The 21,423-nt window shown below is 37.9% G+C and overlaps 1 protein-coding gene across 3 annotated transcripts in view; it reads left to right on the forward strand.

Annotated features, from left to right (window-relative positions):
* SCAF4 (SR-related CTD associated factor 4) overlaps nt 1-21,423 on the forward strand; it is a 60,567-nt gene that overhangs the window by 35,714 nt on the left and 3,430 nt on the right. For 2 of the 3 annotated variants that reach the window (XM_049627932.1, XM_049627933.1), the window contains exons 10-19: nt 1,129-1,293; nt 1,833-1,918; nt 2,634-2,824; nt 3,945-4,045; nt 4,489-4,602; nt 5,351-5,507; nt 6,945-7,102; nt 8,791-8,956; nt 9,044-9,130; nt 9,285-9,476. In XM_049627932.1, the coding sequence (XP_049483889.1) occupies nt 1,129-1,293; nt 1,833-1,918; nt 2,634-2,824; nt 3,945-4,045; nt 4,489-4,602; nt 5,351-5,507; nt 6,945-7,102; nt 8,791-8,956; nt 9,044-9,130; nt 9,285-9,476 (1,417 nt within the window). The remainder of the gene's footprint in view (nt 1-1,128; nt 1,294-1,832; nt 1,919-2,633; nt 2,825-3,944; nt 4,046-4,488; nt 4,603-5,350; nt 5,508-6,944; nt 7,103-8,790; nt 8,957-9,043; nt 9,131-9,284; nt 9,477-21,423) is intronic. The other variant, XM_049627934.1, reaches the window with a different exon arrangement.

Below are 21,423 nucleotides of genomic sequence, written 5' to 3' on the forward strand. Positions count from 1 at the left end.
CGCAGCTAAATTATAGGTGTTGGGATCCAGGCTAAAGCCAATCTAGAGAATCTGTATATTTTTTTTAATTGTATACTACTTCGTAGCCTTATTTAGAAAGGGCTCTAAGAAATTTCTTCAGAGGATATTCATTTTATTATGTATATTGTGTTTGGTCCATTCTATAATTTGGTAATATGAAAATGATACTATGATTTTGATGACTTATTGATGAATGAGGTTTGAGAAGTACTTTATAAGCCTATTTAAAATCTGAAGAAAACCTGGTGCACTTATTTCCAAATGTTCCAATTAACAGTTACTGAAAATTTAAATTAGAAGGAATACTTCTTTGTGATAATTATAATTATACTTTTAATTTTGCTGGTATTGGACCAGCACATGCAGAAATATGTTACGTTGTCGCTTATTCGCATTATTATTATGATATTTTAAGCCCAAAAAGTAGGCATGTTAGTTGAAACATCCCTTGGAGTAAATTTTTAAAAAGTGAAGCTGTACACATCATTGCTGTAGCCACTCCCCCTCCCAGAAGACTTAATTAATTGCCTTTGAGGTTGAAGGGAGATAGTTTGCAATACAGTACCTCTCTGATTTTTAAGTTTAGTCTGTCACTATTGTTCCTCATATAAATGAAATCACGTCTTTAAATCTATAAAGTCAAACCTTTTTATAATTTTTAAATGAGTTATAGGATTTTTGATCTATATACTTGGATATGTAACAGTTCTTCAGGTAAATATTATACCTATGGAAATTGTTAATCATTGCATCTCACTACAGTTTTCCCTTGATGAAAATTTATTGAAGATGTTTTAGGTTTTTTTTTTTTAAATGTTTATTTATTTTGAGAGTGCACACACAAGTTGGGGAGAGGCAGAGAGAGAGGGAATCACAAGCAGGCTTTGTATTGTCAGCACAGAGCCAGACATGGGGCTTGAAACCATGAACCCACGAACCATGAGATCATGACCTGAGCCGACATCAAGAGTCGAACGTGCAACCAATTGAGCCACCAAAGCACCCCGAAGATATTTTAGTTGTATATCAAGTAACTAAGGACTTTCTTAATTATTTTTGGTAGCTGTTATTTAAAATCTACTCATATGCTTTCTTTAAATTCAAAAGGTTCCACTTCCTCCTAATGGACAGATGCCAGGTTTTGGCCTTCTTCCTACACCTCCATTTCCTCCCATGGCTCAGTCTGTGATTCCTCCAACTCCACCCGTGCAGCAGCCTTTCCAAGCTTCTTTTCAGGCTCAAAATGAACCACTTACACAGAAGACACATCAGGTAAAACTGTATTCTCAGATTGATGATCTTTTTGGTTGCTTCAGCTTATGTGCAGATTCCTGCCTGTTTGCTTGTTATCTTCATTTTTGAATGTGGAGAGAGACTTTGTTGGGCACATATTAACCCTCTCTGTGCCTAAAGTTTTTCATCTGGAAAGTGGACATAGTAATACCAATTTCCATAGGATTCTGTGAGGATCGAGATAGAATGTAGAATACTTAATCATTGCCTAGTTTATTGTTGTAGTCAATGGTTTATTAAAACAGTATATGACTTATACAGATTTCCAGACGTGTTTGTCTGGAAGTGTTTCTTAGAAGTGTTTCTTCTAATCTTGTAAACCATATAAAATTTTTTCCCTGCTGATGGACAGTCATTATTAAACTAGTAATGTGATGTCAAGTAACCAGAATAAATCTATTTCAGGGCAAGAGAAATTTTGTAAGTTAGCAATTTTTAGATTTTGTCTTCTTGCCTTTACAATTTTCACTTTTCTCATTTAATGATGGGTGGTTGTTTTTGGTTTTGGTTTTTTAAAGGAAATGGAAGTAGAACAACCTTGTATCCAAGAGGTTAAGCGACACATGTCTGATAACAGAAAGTCAAGATCTAGGTCAGCATCCAGGTAATTGATAGAAAATGTTTTTCCAATCCTGTATGTCTTCGGAGACTGATTAAAATCAAACTGGATTATTTTTAGATATGCAGTGTTAATAAAATAACATTTGGTATATTTGTATGTCTGTATGTGTAGAATGGGGGCAGAAGCAGTAATAAAAAAAAAACAAAAAAACTAAGGTTGGTCATCTCACCCATGCTTTTCTCCTTGAGTTGCTGTAATCTCTGCATACAGCTATACATAGAATGATAAGAATTATGTATTCACAGTTCCTTCACAAGTTTATTAGCTGACAAAAATGGGAAGATAATAAGTAATACTATAATCAGGTAACATTTTTAATTGCTGCAGAAAAGAAGTTAACTGAGAAGATAGATATCAATAGTAGAAGTGTATCCCAATGATGACAGCTTCTAACACTACCAGTATGCAATTCAGTCTAGTACCGAATTATCGAAGATGAGAGATACTTTTATATGCTAGTAACCTTATTTATCTCATTTTAAGTATATGCATGCTTTCTAACTTTCAACATATTAAAAATATTTAAAATGAATTCCCTGATACTGAATTATTACATATCAAACATTAAACTATCTAGTTATATATATATATATATATTTCTTTTTTTTTTTATTCTTCAGAATTACCCCCTGTTACCTTTTTTTGTTTTTTTTTTTTTTTCATGTTTTACTCATTCTCTCCCTCATGAAAATGTTAGGTCACCAAAAAGAAGGCGATCTCGATCTGGCTCTAGATCGCGAAGGTCCCGTCATCGACGTTCTCGTTCTCGGTCCAGAGATCGACGCCGACATTCGCCTAGATCTCGGTCCCAAGAAAGGCGAGATCGAGAAAAAGAAAGAGAACGTCGACAAAAAGGCCTTCCTCAAATCAAACCAGAAACTGCAAGTGGTAAATTAAACTTCTTGCATTATTTTTTGTGTGTCCTGGGTTTAAAATGTTTTCTAACTGATAGCAAAATACTATTTTATCGTATCTTGTTTGTGCTTTGGTGTATACCCTTGAGTTTGCTTTGATATGTTAAGCCAGCTGTAAAGCAGCAAATAGGGAGTGAACCAAACTAATAGTGATGAGGAATAAAATAATAGCATGTTTTTAATGTATGGAATAGAAAGCAGTTAACTAGCTCTCCTATTCATAATGGCAAGGTTCTCCTTTTTTTCCAGATTAACTAATAACCTCTTTTATAAAGATACAGTTTTATAGACTATTATCTCCTGAATTTCATTATGTATTTAGAATATGTTTAATGTGGTATGCTAGACACATTTTTTTTTTTAATTTTTTTAATGTTTCTTTATTTTTGAGAGAGAGAGGGAGGGACAGAGCATGAGCATGGGAGGGGCAGAGGGAGGGAGACACAGAATTCAAAACAGGCTCCAGGCTCCAAGCTATCAGCACAGAACCCGACGTGGGGCCTGAACTCAGAAACTGTGAGATCATGACCTGAGTCAAAGTCGGATGCTCAACCGACTGAGCCACCTGGGCACCCCTAGACACGTTCTTGATACAAGTTTGCAGTTATTATTGAAATTTTAATTTATAATACAAATAGGGCATATGTAAAACTTCTGATTCTATAAGATTTATTACGTAGAACACAGCATAAGAAAAACTATCGTGTACACTCGATAGTCAGAAAGGGACAACTGTAGCAGTGGACAGAAGCACTAGACTGGTTGTTGATCAAGAGAGCTGGGATCGGGTCTTCTCGTGGCCTTGGGCAGGTTATTGTGTCTCTGGCCTGTTTTCATAGATGAAATCTTTAGATCTGTCCACAAAAGGGACAGAATTTTTCAACTCTTATGTTATTCACCATCCTACTCCCATTTCTGGAAGTACTACCACAATTTTCTAGAGTTTTTTTAGATGTATATAGGATTTGCTACTTAGCCTTATGGTATCCTGTAACTTGTGCATTTTTTCTATAATGATTTTTTTCACTGTAGAAAAGTACAGTGCTGCACATTACCAAATGTGTATATTTTTATGATTATAATTTTATTTTAAGTTTGTAGCACTACACTCTGGGTGGGACAGCTGGACAAACGGACTACTCAGCAAGATGTTGCAAGTCTCTTAGAAGAGTTTGGTCCAATTGAATCAATTAATGTGAGTGTTTATGTTTAATGTAGTGACAGTGGATGGGTGTGACTAATGCCATTTTATAAAATTAAGGACTTGAGGCCCAAGTTAAAATTTGCCCAGCTTTGTAGTAGATGTGGCTAGAGTATAAGTGTTGAGTCCATGTTTAGCATCCTCCCATTTATTTAACCACATTTCTTGGACAACCAAGTTTAATTTAACACCTTTCTCTAGAAAAATCTGTGTTAATAAACCGTGGACAACCATAGGTTTATTAAAAGTCGATAGTTGAGGCCAAACTTGAATTTGCCAATTTATAACAAGTTAATCTCAGATTATAGAATCCTGGCTTTGTGGGTAGGTAACGGGCAGGGGAGTTGGGGTTGTTGGAACTGGTTATTTAGTATTTATTTTCTCTTGTTGCTCTTTGATTTTATTATATTTTATAATATTAAAATGTTTTGGAGCAGATGATACCTCCCAGAGGTTGTGCCTATATTGTTATGGTTCATAGGCAAGATGCTTATCGCGCCCTGCAGAAACTGAGCCGCGGAAACTATAAAGTGAACCAGAAATCCATAAAGGTACATTTTTATCCCTGATAATTCATTTTTTAAAAATTTAACACAGAATATTACTTGGCTTTTTAAAAACTTATTTTGGACACTAAGGCATTTCATGTATATCTATTTAAGAGGTTGTATCTCCTAGAAGTTAACATAAAGTTTAAAATCTTTAATTTAACTTAATTTAATTTAAAATGTTAAATGTTTATTTGCGAGATTTTTTAGGATTTTACACATTTTATTTTTAAAGTTTGCCATCTCATTCTTAGAATAAACGAAAATATTCAACAGAGCTAAAGATAATAGGTACATTGATATTCTTCCCCTAAGGGGCCAGAGTCAGCATTTCTTCAGTCATGTACCCTTGGATGATTGTGCTGCAAAAGGATTTTGTCTAACCTTAAATAATTTCAAAGTACCCAAGACTTTGGAAAGTGGTCCCCAGTATGCTGGGCTATGCAGGAAACCTCAGCCTTTCCCCAATAAACATTATTTTCCTTTTCTCTTTTATGTTTTATGTCAGTAGATTGGGGAGTGAATGGTTGGAGGAGTGGATAAGGAGGTGATGCCAGTTAAATTTCCACCAGGACAAAGTAGGAGAAAAGGTTAACCAATTAACTAGGATCGAAGGGAGATCCAGGGATAGGTCAGATTGCTCCCTTGTTGCCCAAATCTGAGTGATTAGAAATGTGAGAAATGCTTAACTCTCAAAACTGACGTTTTTTTCCTGTCCTTTCTTTTTGTATTTTAACTAATGGTGATATAGATTGCCTGGGCTTTAAACAAAGGAATAAAGGCAGATTATAAGCAGTATTGGGATGTAGAACTGGGTGTTACTTATATTCCATGGGACAAAGTCAAGCCTGAAGAACTGGAGAGTTTTTGTGAAGGAGGAATGTTGGACAGTGATACACTTAATCCAGGTAAAGCAGTATTTAATTTCTTTTAAAATTCATCTGTTTTCTTGATAATGCATGTGAAAAATGTTTATTCTTTGCTGTAGGGATTTTTGAGATTTTCCAAGTACCCACTATGTGCCATTCTCTCCATTAAAAACTGAGGAAACCATGGTGAATAAGACAGATGTGGTCTTTGCCCTTAATGCAACTTATATTTAGTGGGATAGATTCAGACATAAGTGAAATAATACTGATTGTGGAGTTAATCATTAATTTCAGTATTAAGTAGATCTTAAATAGAATTTTTCGCTGTGAAAAACCTAACAGATCCAAATGAGTCTTAAACTGAACATTACTGGTATTGTTTTCATCCAGTGTTTCATAATAATTTCTTTGAAAGCATTTAAATGTCCAGAGAAGCAATTGAAAGTAAACATGTAAGGCAAGAAGGTAGTTACCTGTGGCATGAATATTAAAAATCCAGATTGACAGTAGGATTACAGTGGGGAAAATAGCAGCATGTGTGGGCATGACCTGGAGACTGATAGATAGCGGGACAAGGAGTGCAGGGTGGTGTGCCAAAATAAAATAAGCGACTAAAGGAGTTTCAAGCAAGCAGAGTTGGTTTGAGAACCAAAAACAGGTGGAACGATGTTGAGCCATTCCCATACCTTGACTTCTTTCCCCATAGTGCGTGATGCCTTCACTTAAGGGGAGAGCTAGGTTGGAACTCCTGGGTGGCACAGTCAGTTAAGTGTCCGACTCTTGTCTTCGGCTCAGGTCATGATCTTATGGTTTTTGTGAGTTCCAGCCCCCCGAGTCTGGTTTCTGTGATGACAGTGCGGAGCCTGCTTGAGATTCTCTTTCTGCCCCTCCCCTGCTTGCTCTCTGTCTTGCTCTCTCTTTCTGTCTCTCTCAAATAAACTTCTTTTAAAAAGGGCAGGTAGAGCTAGGTTTCCGTTCACGCAATAGGTATTAGGGGTCTACTGTGTGCCATACATTTTGGCACAGGCTCTGGTCAGGGTGCAGAGAGTCTTGCTCCTCCCTCCAGGGATCTTTAATCCAGACAACACACCATCATGGTTAAGAACATAGACCTTGGAGCCAGATGTGTGTATGTTGAGTCCCATGTCTGCCACTTGTTAGTATGTGACCTTGTTTTCCACAGTTTCCAAATTCTTTTCCTCACTTATAAAATGGGAATGATCATGGGACCTACTTCTAGATGGTTATGAGAATTCATTGGATTAATATATATATAAAATGCTTCAAACTGTGTCTGACACACAGTAAGCATTCTTTTGCGTGTTGTTCATTCATTTAAATAATACAAGATTAGCATAAGCATTTCTTTAGTAAATCAGACCGCTGATTTTTTTTATATAATCATTTAAAAATAATTCTAGATTTAAAGTTATAAAAAATTGTCAATTTTTATTGTTAAATTTCTTTAACTCATAGATTGGAAAGGAATCCCCAAGAAGCATGAAAATGAAGTTGCTCAAAATGGAGGGGCAGAAACCTCACATACAGAACCAGTATCACCTATACCTAAACCTTTACCAGTGCCTGTCCCTCCTATTCCTGTGCCCGCACCTATAACAGTGCCACCTCCACAGGTAAGAACATTTGGGGCGTTATTTAAACTTGTAAGTGTCTGAAAGGTAAACTTTTCTAAATCTTTTTATAGATGTATGTCTAGGTCAGTGTTCAAAGACGTGAACACATAAATGTGCATATTAATAGTATTTTGGTATGTCAGACCTACTGTTTATAAACTAACACATTTTTTCATAAACATCAGTAAAATCCATTCATATCGCCTTACATCTGTCTAGGTTATTTAGTGTCTTTATAATGTTTCAGACTTGAGATGCAAACCTGATGGCATTTCTTGTATTCCGCTTCCCCTTGTTTTCTTTTATTGAATCTTATTCTTTGGTGGGGGTTTACGTTCTGAGAGAACCTGGATATCCACCCAACAAGCAGCTGTTTTGAGAGAAAGAGAGTCTCTTAATCTTCAGTTTGGGCGGTGCTAAAATGAAGTTTTTTAATGGATGAGTGAGAGCTATTTAATAAATTGAGTGCTGTTTAACACAAAGGTATATTCATAAACCTCTGCTGTGTGGTCAGTGAGTGCATTTATGACGTAGGAGGAGACAGACTGGATTCTGACAGAATGTAGTTTGAATCTCAGCTCAATTGTTTAGTCACAGCAATGTGACATTGGGCAGATCACCTACCTAATCTAAGCTTCAGTTTCCTATCTATAAACACAAGTTCCCTTTCCTGGCTTTGGCTCTGGTGTACTTCCTAGGTCAGAGTTGTTTTGAGGATTAAATGAGATCGTGAATGTTAAATACTCAGCACGTTTCCTGTTCCATAATAAGAGCTCAATAATGAACAACCGTTTGGTAAAAATTTTAAGTCCTTGACCCACAGTGCTATGTGATCTGTTAGGTTTTTCTTGTTTTCAGTACCTTTTTCAGTTTCTCACATTAAATCTGAATCAGATAAATCTGAGCTGTCACAAAAGTGGGTTACCTAGCCTCTTGATTTTCCCAGTGTAAGGAGAAAATTACATGCTCTGATACATACTTAGTGGTGACATTTTATAAATAGATTCCCTACATTGACAAACTCGTTATTTGATCTTTTGGACAGGCCCTTCCAGCACAAGTTCTAAATAAGATTCAATGTATGTATCACCACTCACTTTAAAGAAACCTGACTAATCTGTTAAAATTTTTCATACTTTTTTTTAAATAGCTAACATTTGTAGGGTGTTTATTAAGTGACAGACACTAGCACTTAACATGTATTCCCTCTTTAATCCCTATTACTATGTGAGGTTGACATTTTTTCATTTTACAGATGAGTAAACTGAGGTCTAGAGATTGTAAATAGCTTACTCAAGGTCACAAAGCTAGTTAAAAATGGGAAGGGGGCAGGCAGTTTCACCCCAGGACCTGTGATTTTAATCACTGTAAATTGCCAGGTAGCTTTTCTTAGAGTTGTAGTTATCAATTTACTAACCTGACCACGGAACATTTTTTAACATATAGGATATTCTGTCAGAACACCAGTAGATGCTTGTGAGATGCAATGTGAATTTGCTGTCATAGAGAACAGAAATTTGATGACTGTCATTTAGAGTAGGTACTAATTACCACCTGTTACTAGATAAATTTACTCACATAATCACAAATTTCGAAATATCTTTTTCAACAAGAGCTTCATCTCAACTCACTGTATGGATGGGAGGGTGGCTAGATATGTGGCTTCATTATTCTTCCTTTGTCTTTAGGTCCCACCACATCAGCCGGGTCCTCCTGTAGTTGGTGCTCTCCAGCCACCCACTTTCACGCCTCCCTTGGGCATTCCTCCTCCGGGTTTTGGTCCTGGTGTTCCTCCTCCACCTCCTCCTCCACCATTTTTGCGCCCAGGATTTAATCCGATGCATCTGCCACCAGGTACCGTGAGTTGTTCAAGAAGACATTCTTTTCAGAGCCCAAGATTAGGTGGCACAACATAAGTTGACATTATTTTTCTTATTGTAGGTTTTCTTCCTCCTGGACCCCCACCTCCTATAACTCCACCAGTATCCATTCCTCCTCCTCACACTCCACCAATAAGCATCCCAAACTGTAAGCATGTTTTTCTTTTGTGTTCACTAGTCCTCTTGGAGTTGGGAGTAGGAGGGGAGAGTGGACCAGTAACAGGGTCTAGAGTGTGGCAAAAGAATGTTGATTGGGGAGATAATTATTCAGCTTCACATGTTGATGTAATTATATTCCTTAGCTACTATCGCTGGTATAAATGAAGACACTACAAAAGACTTATCTATTGGAAATCCCATTCCAACAGTGGTGTCTGGGGCTAGAGGAAACGCCGAGTCTGGTGACAGTGTGAAAATGTATGGCTCTGCTGTGCCACCTGCTGCACCCACGAATCTGCCCACCCCTCCTGTAACGCAGCCTGTTTCACTTCTTGGTAAGTTGATTTTTTTATCATTAGTTTTTTTTTCCCCCACCCAAGTTAGGTTTTTTTAAAGAACAATGCTAATTTCTTTGAGGAAGATCTTCCTCTTAAATATGTGCACTTGGTCTTTACCAAGAGTAGCCCCAGAGACAGCCTCAAAGATGAAATCATGTTCGTCCTGAATAAAAGTGGGGATTTGTACATCTTAATTTGGTATAGGAAAGTGATTAATCTCTGAGAGAAGGAATTGGTGCAAAGTCCACGACTGATACAACCCCAGACATTCAGCTTTATAAAGAGATAGGATTTCTTTGACAACATAGAATTTTTCCCTGTCTGGACCAATTTTTCTAAAACCCTGGGCTGTGGTAGCATTCTCTGTTGGCTAGCAGAGAACTTCTCTTAGGTACATGGAATAAAATGGCTTTATTGTCTGAATGACATTTGTACAGCCTAGGGTAATGCTTTCTCATTGACCCCTCAGTTTTCTCCTGCTAGTTTTATCTGTTGGACTTTTTACCCACAATTTTACTGCCACGATCAAGGGAAGTGTGATTTAGGTTATTTACGTCTTTAAGAGGCTTTACCTTTGCTTGAATTATAAATGATTATTTTATATACACTTGTTATATTTTATACACTTGTTATAGTTATTAATCTATTACATTAATAAATTACTGTATTTTGAAGTGGTTTTGCCAAGTATAATTAACACTTGATTCTCTTAATGGGTAGTTAGATTATACTAAGGTATAATCCTTAGTATTATAACATTCTAGTCCTGTGAGCCCATTGTATTTTTCAGAGGTATATGTATATGTACATATGTGCTTTCATAATCTTAGATTTTTTTTTTTTAGGAGAGAGCACATAGTTGCCTCTGAGATGTAGGACTATGGGACATTAGGACTATAGGACATTAGTTTGTGATGTAGGACTTCTACTTTTCACTTAAACCTTTCAGTGCTGTTGGAAATTTTTACTTTGTGCATATACTATATTTATAATAAAAATCAATTTGTTTTTAAATGGCATGCTGTCTTCTGCCCTCTCTGAGACTGAGCTTAGTCCGATAATAAACTTGATTTTTATTTCCTTTAGTACGCAGACTGGGTAATGGTGAAAGAGGATTAGGGATTAAAATTTGTCACCAGTAATGTAGCAATAGTTATCATAATGATGGAAAATAGTTTGTTTAATGAGGAAGTTGCTTAAGGGGTCTACACTATAATGAAAATCATGTAGTAGAGGAACATTGTTCTAGGATCCAGGAGACCTTAACGTCTTTGGATATCAGTTTTGTTACGCATTTTGTTTTTTCATATTTGCAGTAAGATGGTTACATAAGAATCACAGAATCTGAGTTGGCTAGACTTTTCTGATCAAACCCTTTTCTCCACGTCACACCAACACCCGTGATTATAAATTCTCTTTGTAGTGAAAATTCCTAGTCTAGCATCCCATGGATATTAGGCCACCTTGAGAGTATCTACAAAATGGCATGCATTTGTGCTTTTTTTTTTCTGGTCTTAGTAAACTCACTGAATGAACGATTTCTTCATCCCTAAGAGTTTAATAACCACTACTTTCAAACAAACTTAAAGAGTAAATAGCCTGCTTCTGATTTAACATTTAGGTCTTGACGGCTCTGCCCTTTATATTATAACCGAAGTGCATAATTTAAACTCTGCATCCAACATGTGAAACAAAATAAAGCACAGATCAAAAGTTGGTGAGCTTGAAAAGCAAACTTAGTAAGCTAAGCACTTAGCATTTATCATTACCTGGCATAACTCTGTGTGTGTCTTTCCCTCCTTCCCTCTCCCAGATACATACTAGAATGAAAACTCCATGAGAGAGGGACATTTGTTACTTGAATAAGTAGATAGATAGATGGTTTTCAATGCAGGGCTGTTTATACTTCACTTCTTTGTCTATAACTTTCATAACAAAACTTAGAAATTAAAGGCTGTTCCAAATCTGGAAAGACTAAAATGTGACATAACATAAAAGTGAAAACTTTTGTTACAATGAGTACTTTCAAGTAAAATGCAGTTGTTTAGTTCCAGTCAAGAAAGAAAGTCTTTTGTGTCCCTTCAACTAGAAATCTTGAAAAGAATATCCCGTAGATTTTGACCTTTTAGAGAAAGGAGACCTTAATGCATGGGCAAATAAAGGAGGATTTATCCAAAAGAGTAATCATAGTTGCATCATTTTGATAAAGGAATGCAATAATCACATGGCAGTATTGCAGCACAGAAGGATGGCTGATCAGGGTGGGATGTTGTTGCTGTTAACCAGATTCACAGAATATTAGAACTAAGATGGTTTCAAGTTTCCTCTTGGTGCTCTAATGTTTTCTCTTATGATAATAAAAAGAAATGCTATGCTGTACCAGAAACCTTTAAGCCTAGAAGGGGATATGAAACTCCAGTTTCTTCATCTGTTTAAAAAAAAAAAAAAAAGGAATAAAAATGACACACCAGGGTGTTGTGGTGATTGACTGGGCCTGTGTATATAAAACAACTGACACACGGAGCCTGCCACAGGGTAGGCTGTTCATGAATGGTGGGTGCTTATTACAGGTAAGGAGTGTTCTAAGTGATACTTAGAATACCTAGAGAAGAATATCTATACTTTGAAATTCTAAAATTATATCACTTTAGCTATGATTCGTTTTAAATTGTTTTGTTTGTTGGCAGAGGAAGCAAGCTTTTTAGGAAAAAATGCATCTTGACATAGTTGCCTTAGATCTTTTCATGGTAGATTAGACCAGGTCAGAAATTCACACATCTTAAAGTTCCAGCAGTTGTACTGAGAAAATATATGCTAGTCATAGTGGTATTTCACTGAACTAGCACAATATGATATCTATATTCTTCTTATTAACAGTATTCAGATAATTTTCTTGTAAGGGGAGGTGAACCTATCCTTGAGACTTAACTGAGTTCTTGGATTTAATTATTGAAACATGGTAATAGTGATACTTTTAAAGTAGCGGGGACCAAACAAATGTTCAACAGATCTCCCAAAACTTAGTAGTAAGGCTGATTATACTGGGAGGAGGCAATGAGTGCTGCAAGGATGCTTTGGCTTAAGGAATTTTCCGAGTGATCAGATGTAAGTGTGGGGTGTTGGTCTGGAAGTGAGGACTACCTGTTTCTGGAGTTGGGCCGAGGTAGCCCATGCTACCGTGTTTGTAGAGAACTAAACCTCCATGTTGTAGGGATTCTGATTATTTTAGTAACTGATAATCTGAACATATGAAGTTATATGATGCACGGTAATAATTCATTATCACGTCATTTTAAAGAAATCCATTCTTAGTCCCTCACACACCAAGATAGCTAGTTAGAATAGTGATGGTTTCATAAAAGCTGTCGGTAACTGTCTACAGTGGTTGATCATTTAGGAGAGAAGGAATATTAATGATAATAGCAATTCGGTTTATTCTCTTTACTGTATAAGTGTATGTGTTTACTTTTCAAAAACTTTTGTATAACGTGTATCTCTAATATGTATAGCATTTTTATTAAAAAAAAAAAGTGCATTGTAAATGTGAAATTTGGGTTATTACTTTGGTGTTCCAGACAATAAAAAAGAAATACACAAAAAAATGTTTGTTTGTGTTACATATCTCTACTCTGTTACCAGTATATCCAGAATATCTTTTCAAGGAAAAATTATGGTAACTTGGACTCATTCCTTTTGTGGAAAATTAAAGCCTTTTCTCTTGTCAGATATATGTATTCATTAATTATTAATATGCAGATTCTTCCTAATTTTGTCACACTGCTATAGATGATGGTGAAATTTGTTAAGAATTGGGTAGTTCTAAGATTGCCTCCTACTTACTGGTATTTTTTGTTGCCAAAGATCTAAAGCAGAAGTCACAAATTGGTGGCCTCCAGGCTGAATTGTTAGACAGTGGTGTGATGCCCTTCAGGCTTGATTCTACACATCCCTGCATGAACTCAGTAGGCATTTGAGTCAGTGTTCCCAAATTTGGACACTTCAAGAAATTATGTGCACAGAATTGGTTTGGAATTATCAAACAGGCATGTTTGCTTTATTGTAATAGTTATGATCCTTACAACTGCCTAGAAGGTGAATAGTTTTACCATCACGTTCTATAATTACTTTAAAATTGATACTTGATTTGTGGTGATTTCACTTAGCTTGGATTTCTCTGCCAGAATTTTGCCTTTTTTTTTTTTATAGTTAGTACTTTTTAACAACATTTAAATTAGAACATTAGAGCACCAATCTAGTGTGAATAACATTCAAAGAAAACCTGAAGAAAATCCTTTGGAAAGTGTTTTTTTAATGATAATACCTAACTTTTAATACAACTGCTACATGTTAGTATTTTTTCTTATTGTGAACTTTGCTATAATGTTTGGTTATTTTAAATTATAGTCTAGAGGGGTCTACTAGGTATTTGTTTTGGTACCCCCCCCCCCAAAAATTGATTTTATTTATCCTATAAGATGTTCTTTCAAAGCTCTAAAATACTCAAATTGGCACTCTAAATATTACACTGGTAATTATTCCACTAGTGTTATATAGTAGAAATGGTTCCCAAATAGTCATCACAGTACCTTCAATATAGTATATAACATTGTTCAGTGGATACAGTGGGTAATTAATAACTATTAATCCACAACAGATACTTGCCTTGGATTTAAATTTATGGACGAATACCCTATATTTTCTCAGAAGGTGAGGTACTTCAGATGAAACCTACAGGGAAGGTCTTATACAGAAACTTGAAAACTGCTTATCACGTTGTCTCCATGTCCCTCTGTGCTTCCTGGGCTATAGAACTCCAGCCTGGAGTCTCTCTTAAATTTAAATCTCTCCGACATACATCACTTTGGGCCTGAGGAAGGTGGGAGGGGCAGGGACTCTGGGCTCTAGATTGATTTTGGTAGACAAAAATGTGGCTGTGAAGAATTTCAGGTAAGATTTTTTCCAGCTAACATTGAAAGTAACATTCCCTGTCGAAAATCTCATTCAGTGATAGGTTAATTGTTTATTCGAAACTTCTTGACTCAAATAGTGCAACTCTTTTAGAGTTGTTCCATTTTGCCAGTTACGGTAACATAGCAATTGGTATACAAATTCTAAAAAGTCACTACAAATGAACTGTAGGGAAGTTGACCAGACAAAACCTATTGTGCATAATTTTGCAAAAAGCCAAGGAGTCATTTTAAAATAATCTGTCTCTGATTTCTCTTTATCTGAAATTCTGGTTTTCGTGTATTGGATTTCAGCAAAACATAATGTACCCCTCTGCTAAAAATAGATACACCTCTCCCATATATTTGCATTATATATTATTAAAAACTCAAATTTCTGTTAAAGATTTCTCATTAACCTCCTAAGCACCAATTTTTTTGGTGTAATCTTAATGTATAATACTATCTAAAATGTGCTTTCTCATTCTTTGAAAACTAGCTCCTTACTCTTGTTCTCTTCAGCTCCCAACATAGTGCCTACTGCAAGAATTGCCTGGGAGCCTTTTCAAAATAGTTATGCTCCAGATGTTAATAAACAATGAAATCTAGGCAAAGGAAATACATGTATGGGTTGCACTGTTACTGCAATTTTCTGAATGTCTCGGATGAAGAAAAGCAATGGTTTTTAAAAATTATATGCATATATATATACATTATATGCATATATATATACACACACATATATATGCATGCTTAGGGATCTTAGGGCATTGGTGGGAGAGATAAGAGTGGTTGATATATTTTTTCCTTGTGTGGGATTTCATTTTAGGCTCATGCAAATGCCACAGTGACATTTTATTTGGATCAGATCAAAAAATGTCAAGCTGCCAACTAGAAACAGAAAAGGAGGTAGTTAAAGAAAATTGCAGAATTTCTCAAAATAAATTTCAGATCTTTGTAGGTTAACAATGGAAAGCCACCGCCCTAGGGGAGAGACCTGGACCTTCTAGCCTCTGCTCTTGCAGCCTGAGAGATATTTTCTCCTTGAAGAATTTGGTCATCACTTCTGCCACTGCCATTCATACATTCTACGTGTATTTTATTCAGTAGCCACTGTGTGCCAGGTATCCTTCTGGGTACTAGAGATACCTGAATGAACAAGACAAAGCCTGTCTTCCTAGAGCTTATATTCTAGTAGGGACTTAGATAATAAACTAATAACTTCACATGGAGATAATCCTATGATGAAGAGTAAAGCAGAGAACACTTAGGGAATTGGAGGAGTGTCACATGGGATGTACTATTTTAAATGGTATATGTATGGCCCAGGAGGGCATCTAAGGAGGTAGTATGGAGAGAAATGATGGGGGAAAGCCATGGAAATACAGAGAAAAGATAGTTGAGGTAGAAGAACAAAAGGAGGCCTGAATTGGGAGTGAACTTGGCTTGTTTGAGGGACCACAGGGTGCCAGTGTGGCTGGAGCAGGATGAACAAAGAAAAGAGTTGCAGGCTATGAGTTTAGAGAAGGTTGGCAAGGGCCAGGTTGAGTGTGCAGTGGGGAATGTTGTAGTTTCAGTCTTATGTATACTTTATAAAGGGTAATGGCTATTACGTAGACACCAGACTCTAGGAGTTGGTTAAGAGTGGAAAGAGGACCTAGTTCGGATGCCGTCGCAGTAGAAGAGGTGCAGGCTAACTGCTTGCATTGGGGTGGCGCAGTGGAGGAAATGAAGTGGTTGGACGTCGAATTTATTTTAAAGATAGGGCCTTCCTAATTGGCTGACTACTTAAGTGTGGGGTATGAGAGAAAGGAGTCACAATTGAGCTCAGTATTTGATGTGAGCAGTTGATAGGATGTAATCTCCATTTCTGAGATGGGCAAATGTCAAGGAGGACTGGATCTGCAGAGGGGATATCGAGTTAAAAGGTTGGCTATTTTAACTTTGAAATTCAGGTGCAGATGATAAGTAAACAACTTGAATACAGTTGAGATAATAATTCCAGGGGCGCCTGGGTGGCGCAGTCGGTTAAGCGTCCGACTTCAGCCAGGTCACGATCTCGCGGTCCGTGAGTTCGAGCCCCGCGTCAGGCTCTGGGCTGATGGCTCGGAGCCTGGAGCCTGTTTCCGATTCTGTGTCTCCCTCTCTCTCTCTGCCCCTCCCCCGTTCATGCTCTGTCTCTCTCTGTCCCAAAAATAAATAAAAAACGTTGAAAAATAAATAAATAAATAATTCCAGATATCCTCCGCAAACGATCAGCAAAGCCACAGGAGCCAGTGATTACTTAAGAAGGGAACGTAAATACAGTGAGCGGGATGAGCCTAGGAAAACTTCAGCAACTTAGCCGTTGAGAATACAATACTGAGAACTAAGACAGACATAGTTCCAGATGCCAGGAACTCTGGCGAAGAGTTTGTATGTGTGAGTCATTTGAACGTTAACAGCCCTAAGAGGTAAGTACAGTTACCCCGTTTTCTAGATGGGGAGGCTGAAGCACCAAGCTGAGTAGCCTGCCCAGGTGAACAGCTACAAGTGGTGAAGTCGGAATGTCAGCCAGCATTGCTCCGACACCGGTGGTTTTAACCACTGCTCTGTTCAGCAGAGGATACTGGAAGGCGCAGCGAAAGTAGAGAGGCTTTTCTGGCAGCCAAATAAGAGTTCCTAGGAAGGAGGGGGAGCGATCAACCATCAGTCACATGGGTGGCTTGGGGAGAGCACTGGAACTTGCTGCCTGGGTTTAGCAGAATGAAGCCTCTTGGGTAACCTTAGAAATGTGATTTCCTCAGAATAATGGATCCAAAAGCCCAGTTACACAGGGGCAGGAGAGAATGGAAGGTGAGGAAATGGATACAGTGATTTTGGGCATTTCTTTGAGGAGATTTGTTATATAGAGGAACAGCAAAATGAGGTGAAAGTTGGAAAGAGATGGCAAGGTAAGGGAGTTTTTGTTTTTATTTCTAAAAGATGGGTGAAACTACAGCATCTTTATTACTGGAAAATCAGAGGGGAAATTTTTGCTGCAGGAAAGAAGAGGTGTTGGCTAAGCTGATAACCCTTATGTAGGTAAGAGGGCATCGGTTCAGGGTTTGAATAAAGGACTTAATCCTTGGAGCATAGCTGTTCTCAGACAGAAGGAGTCATATGGATACAGGTACAGGTAAATTGGTAGGTGGGGTGGTGGGTAAGTGAATGAAAAAGTCTTTTTTCCAAAAACCTTTTTTTTTTTTTCATGGTAAACCGGACAGGATAAATAAAATTGCGGTATATCCCTATGATGGAATAGTAGTACTTGGTAATTTAAAAAACGGAAGCACTTGTACACGCTGCAACATGGATGAACCTTGAAAACATACACTAAGTGAAAGAAGCCAGTCACAGAGCATCACATATCGTATGACTCCATCCATATGAAACGTACAGCATAGGCAGATGTAGAGACACAGAAACCAGGATATGTGGTTGCCTGGAGGGAGGCGTGGGGCGATCACAGGGAAATGGGGGGTGATACAGAACTTGGTTTTTTGAGGTAATGAAAATATCCTAAACATTGTGATGGTTGCCCAACTCTGAAGACACTATAACCCATTGAATTAGGCACTTTATATGGGTGAATTGTAAACTACGTAAATTTTATCTCCCTGGATTTGTTCTAAAACCCCCTAAGGGTAGACAGGATTGAGGAGAAACATGAGCACGTGAAGTAGACGTCTAGGGAAATGAGAATGTGAGCTGCCTAGGAAAATTAGGATCACTAACCAGAATTAAGGAAGCACTTGTGGTTGAGGTTATAAACTCAAAATGAGGCCAGTCGATGTGTTGGGGGTGGGGTGACCCCCAGCCCTGTCTGTGTACAGATTGGGTAGAAGAGTTGCATTCAAAACCATTGAGGTTTTACCAGACAACTGTGGTGAGGGGGAACCGCGGACTCTGAGGCAGGTAAGGAGGAAAGTAAAGACATTGAAGGGTACTGTGGGGGCCTGACTCTCACGGGATCAAAAATGATTCTAGGAAGGAGGTTGGAGAGTTAGGGTGCTTGCAGTTGAGGACATGTTGGTAATGAAAGGTGCAGGACTTCCTAGAGGCAGCGACTTTGGTAGATTGGAGGACAAGATTGTAGAAGAGGTATTTAGATGTCCCGTCCACCTTTTCTCCTCCTCCTCTCTTCCCTCCCCTTTTCACCTAGCAAGTCCTTGCTCTCCTTAAAAGATTCCACTTTACATCCTCTTTTTTTTTTTTTTTTAAGTTTGTTTATTATTTTGAAAGAAAACATGCAGGAGGGGCAGAGGGAGAGAGAATCCCAAACAGGCTCTGTGCTGCCAACGCAGAGCCCAACATGGGGCTCGAACTCAACCAATCATGAGATCTGAGCTGAAACAAAGAGTTGGGATGCTTAGCCGACTGAGCCACCCAGGTGCCCCTATATCCTCTTGAAGAGCGTCCAACTATGACTGAGGCAGTTGGTCACACCCACAGTATTTAGTTGTAACCTTTGTGTGTCTCCCTGTCCCCACGCACTGTGGTACTTGGCAGAAAGATCCTATTTGCAGCCCTTATTTATGTTCTCCTGAGATTTCAAGGTCCACATTGGACTCCAACCATGATCCCAGTCACCCCCCGCCCCCTCACTGCCCCTTCAGCCTTTTAACACACTTGTTCTTTATTTCACACAATTCTGAACGTCTTTGCTCTAGATAGCAGTCACCTCCCCTTTAATCTTTTGTTTTTTAATGGTGAAATGACTGGTTTGGGGCTCATCATTGGAATATCCACAGTTAAGTCTTGGTTATTTTGAGTTAAAGTGCAGTGTATTTCTCATTCGTCTTCAAATTTGAATACAGATATTTGCGGCTGTCACCTTTTTCTGCATTAAAATCTTACTGTGTTAGGAATCTCAGAGTCTCTAAGGTGGTGTTTCCCAGGTCTGAATTCCCTTTTTCCTGCCTGTGCTGTGGGTAACACTGTGACTCTTGTGAACTCTAGGTATACATGCCAGTTTCTTCACATTTCCACCAGATCTAAGCCAGGCCCCTCTAACTTTCAGAAATTTGGTGGGGGGGGAGGGGGGGTGGGGTGGGGGGGGTGGAGGGAATGAAATTTGTCATCTGTCTCCCAAAATAGCTTCTTTTCTTAAATTCCTGCGTTGTATTGATGCTTCCATCCACTTATTCAGAGCAGAGAGCTGTGTACCTCCTCTCTGTCACCTCTGTTTCTGTTCAGTCTCTCATTTCTGTACCCTAGATTCTGAGAGTGAGAGTCAACCTGCTCTCCAGTGTCTTTACCTTCCTTTCCTGTACACTGCTTGCTAGAAAGGTCTTTCAAAAATGAACACGGGATCATCCCTGCAAAAAATTTCTTGGTAAGTCCCAGGTTTCTTCTTGTGGCATGTAACACTTCTGAATTGCCCTGGCCTGCCTGCTCAGCCTTATGAACCTCTTTTTTTCTTTAATTGATAGTAATTTGTATTTACACAAATTCTTTCCTGCTACTTCAGTAACAAACCTCATCTTCTGTATTTGTTTCTTTCTTGGCAAAAGGCATTCTGTTGCAGTTCTCTTGACCAGTGATGTCTTTCCGCCCTTTCTTTCAAGACCCTATTCAAACGCTCTAGGACTTGCACTCAGACTCATGCCCACCAGCTTAATCACTTCCACCTCTGTCACCAATACTAGCTCGTGCCATCTCTTCCAGCAGTTTCTTTCTACTTAGGCTATGTCCTGTTTAAAGGAGAGGGCCTTGTTTTATCTTCAGCACATGAAATGAGTTAATAAAGTTCAGATGTTCAATATGTGTGAATTCTTTTTAACTTGCAACTCTAGAAAACTTGGCAGTGACATTGCACGTCATACTTCCAGATAAAATGAATAATTGCTTTGAATGCCCTTTAGACCTGGGTAACTCACTATACAGTCCATTGAATATGCATAACGTCTGCTTTCTAATTAAAAATGAAATTCAGCTAGCATGCCTATCTAGGGCTTTATGCCACCTGGTATATTTTTAGTTAAATATAACTTATTAAAGCAATACTTGTCCACTACAGAAAAAAAAAAATTGTAATCCACACTTTTATCACTTTTGTGGCCTGAAAGCCAACGTTTAGGACTATGGGGTTGGATATTCTGTCAGGGGAATCTGTAAATGTTGGTTCATGAAGGATTAAAAGGAAATCCACTTATTTACAAATGAGGGAAGGGATTTGAGTGTATAGTATTAGGCGAATACAAATATCCACACATACAGAATCAAATTAGGCAATAATTTTGCTGTATAAAAATACTGCTTTGTAGGTAGTTTAAATACATGACTGTAAATGTTAACCCTATCAAATTGATGTTCGTGCACTCTCAGATGCCTGTTATGAAGGACTTAAGAGCTGCGTTCCTAGAGACAGGCTTATATTTTATGGAGAATGATTGCCCATTTTGTCTGATTGGCACAAGGGTGAGGTGGCCATACATCCTTTGGCCACTGTCAGATTGGTAGCTGAGGAAGCCAGTCTAACTGGGTAAATCAAGAAACAGGACCTTTCCATTGTCCTGTAAGAGTCATCGTTTCCTCTTAAAGGTTCATCTGAACTTAATTCTTTAACAACAATAAGATGCTTTGAACCTCTTCCACATTTTTCTAGTGTTACTTAAAAATTTGGCATTGGTCTCTTCACCCTATAAACAAGTACTCAAATCTCTGAAAAAGGCCTAATCCCACCTCAGTGGTCATTTTACTCCTTAAGGACTGGTGGGAAAGTAAAGTTCAATTTGTTTAAGTGCATCTGTGCAGGATTTCTTTGTTTAAAGGGCAGTAATGGGGTACATACATTTTATGTTGTTTTGAGGTATAGTCTGGAAATGTTGGCACGGATTCCTTTTATTTTAACTTTTTTTTAATCTTTGCTTATTTTGAGAGAGCTAGTGAGTGGGGATGGGTTAGAGAGAGAATCCAAGCAGGCTCCACATTGTCAGCACAGAGCCCAACTTGGGGCTTGAACTCACGAACTGTGA

Source organism: Panthera uncia, chromosome C2 (genome assembly GCF_023721935.1).
Source record: "Panthera uncia isolate 11264 chromosome C2, Puncia_PCG_1.0, whole genome shotgun sequence".
Classification (NCBI taxonomy): Eukaryota; Metazoa; Chordata; class Mammalia; order Carnivora; family Felidae; genus Panthera; species Panthera uncia.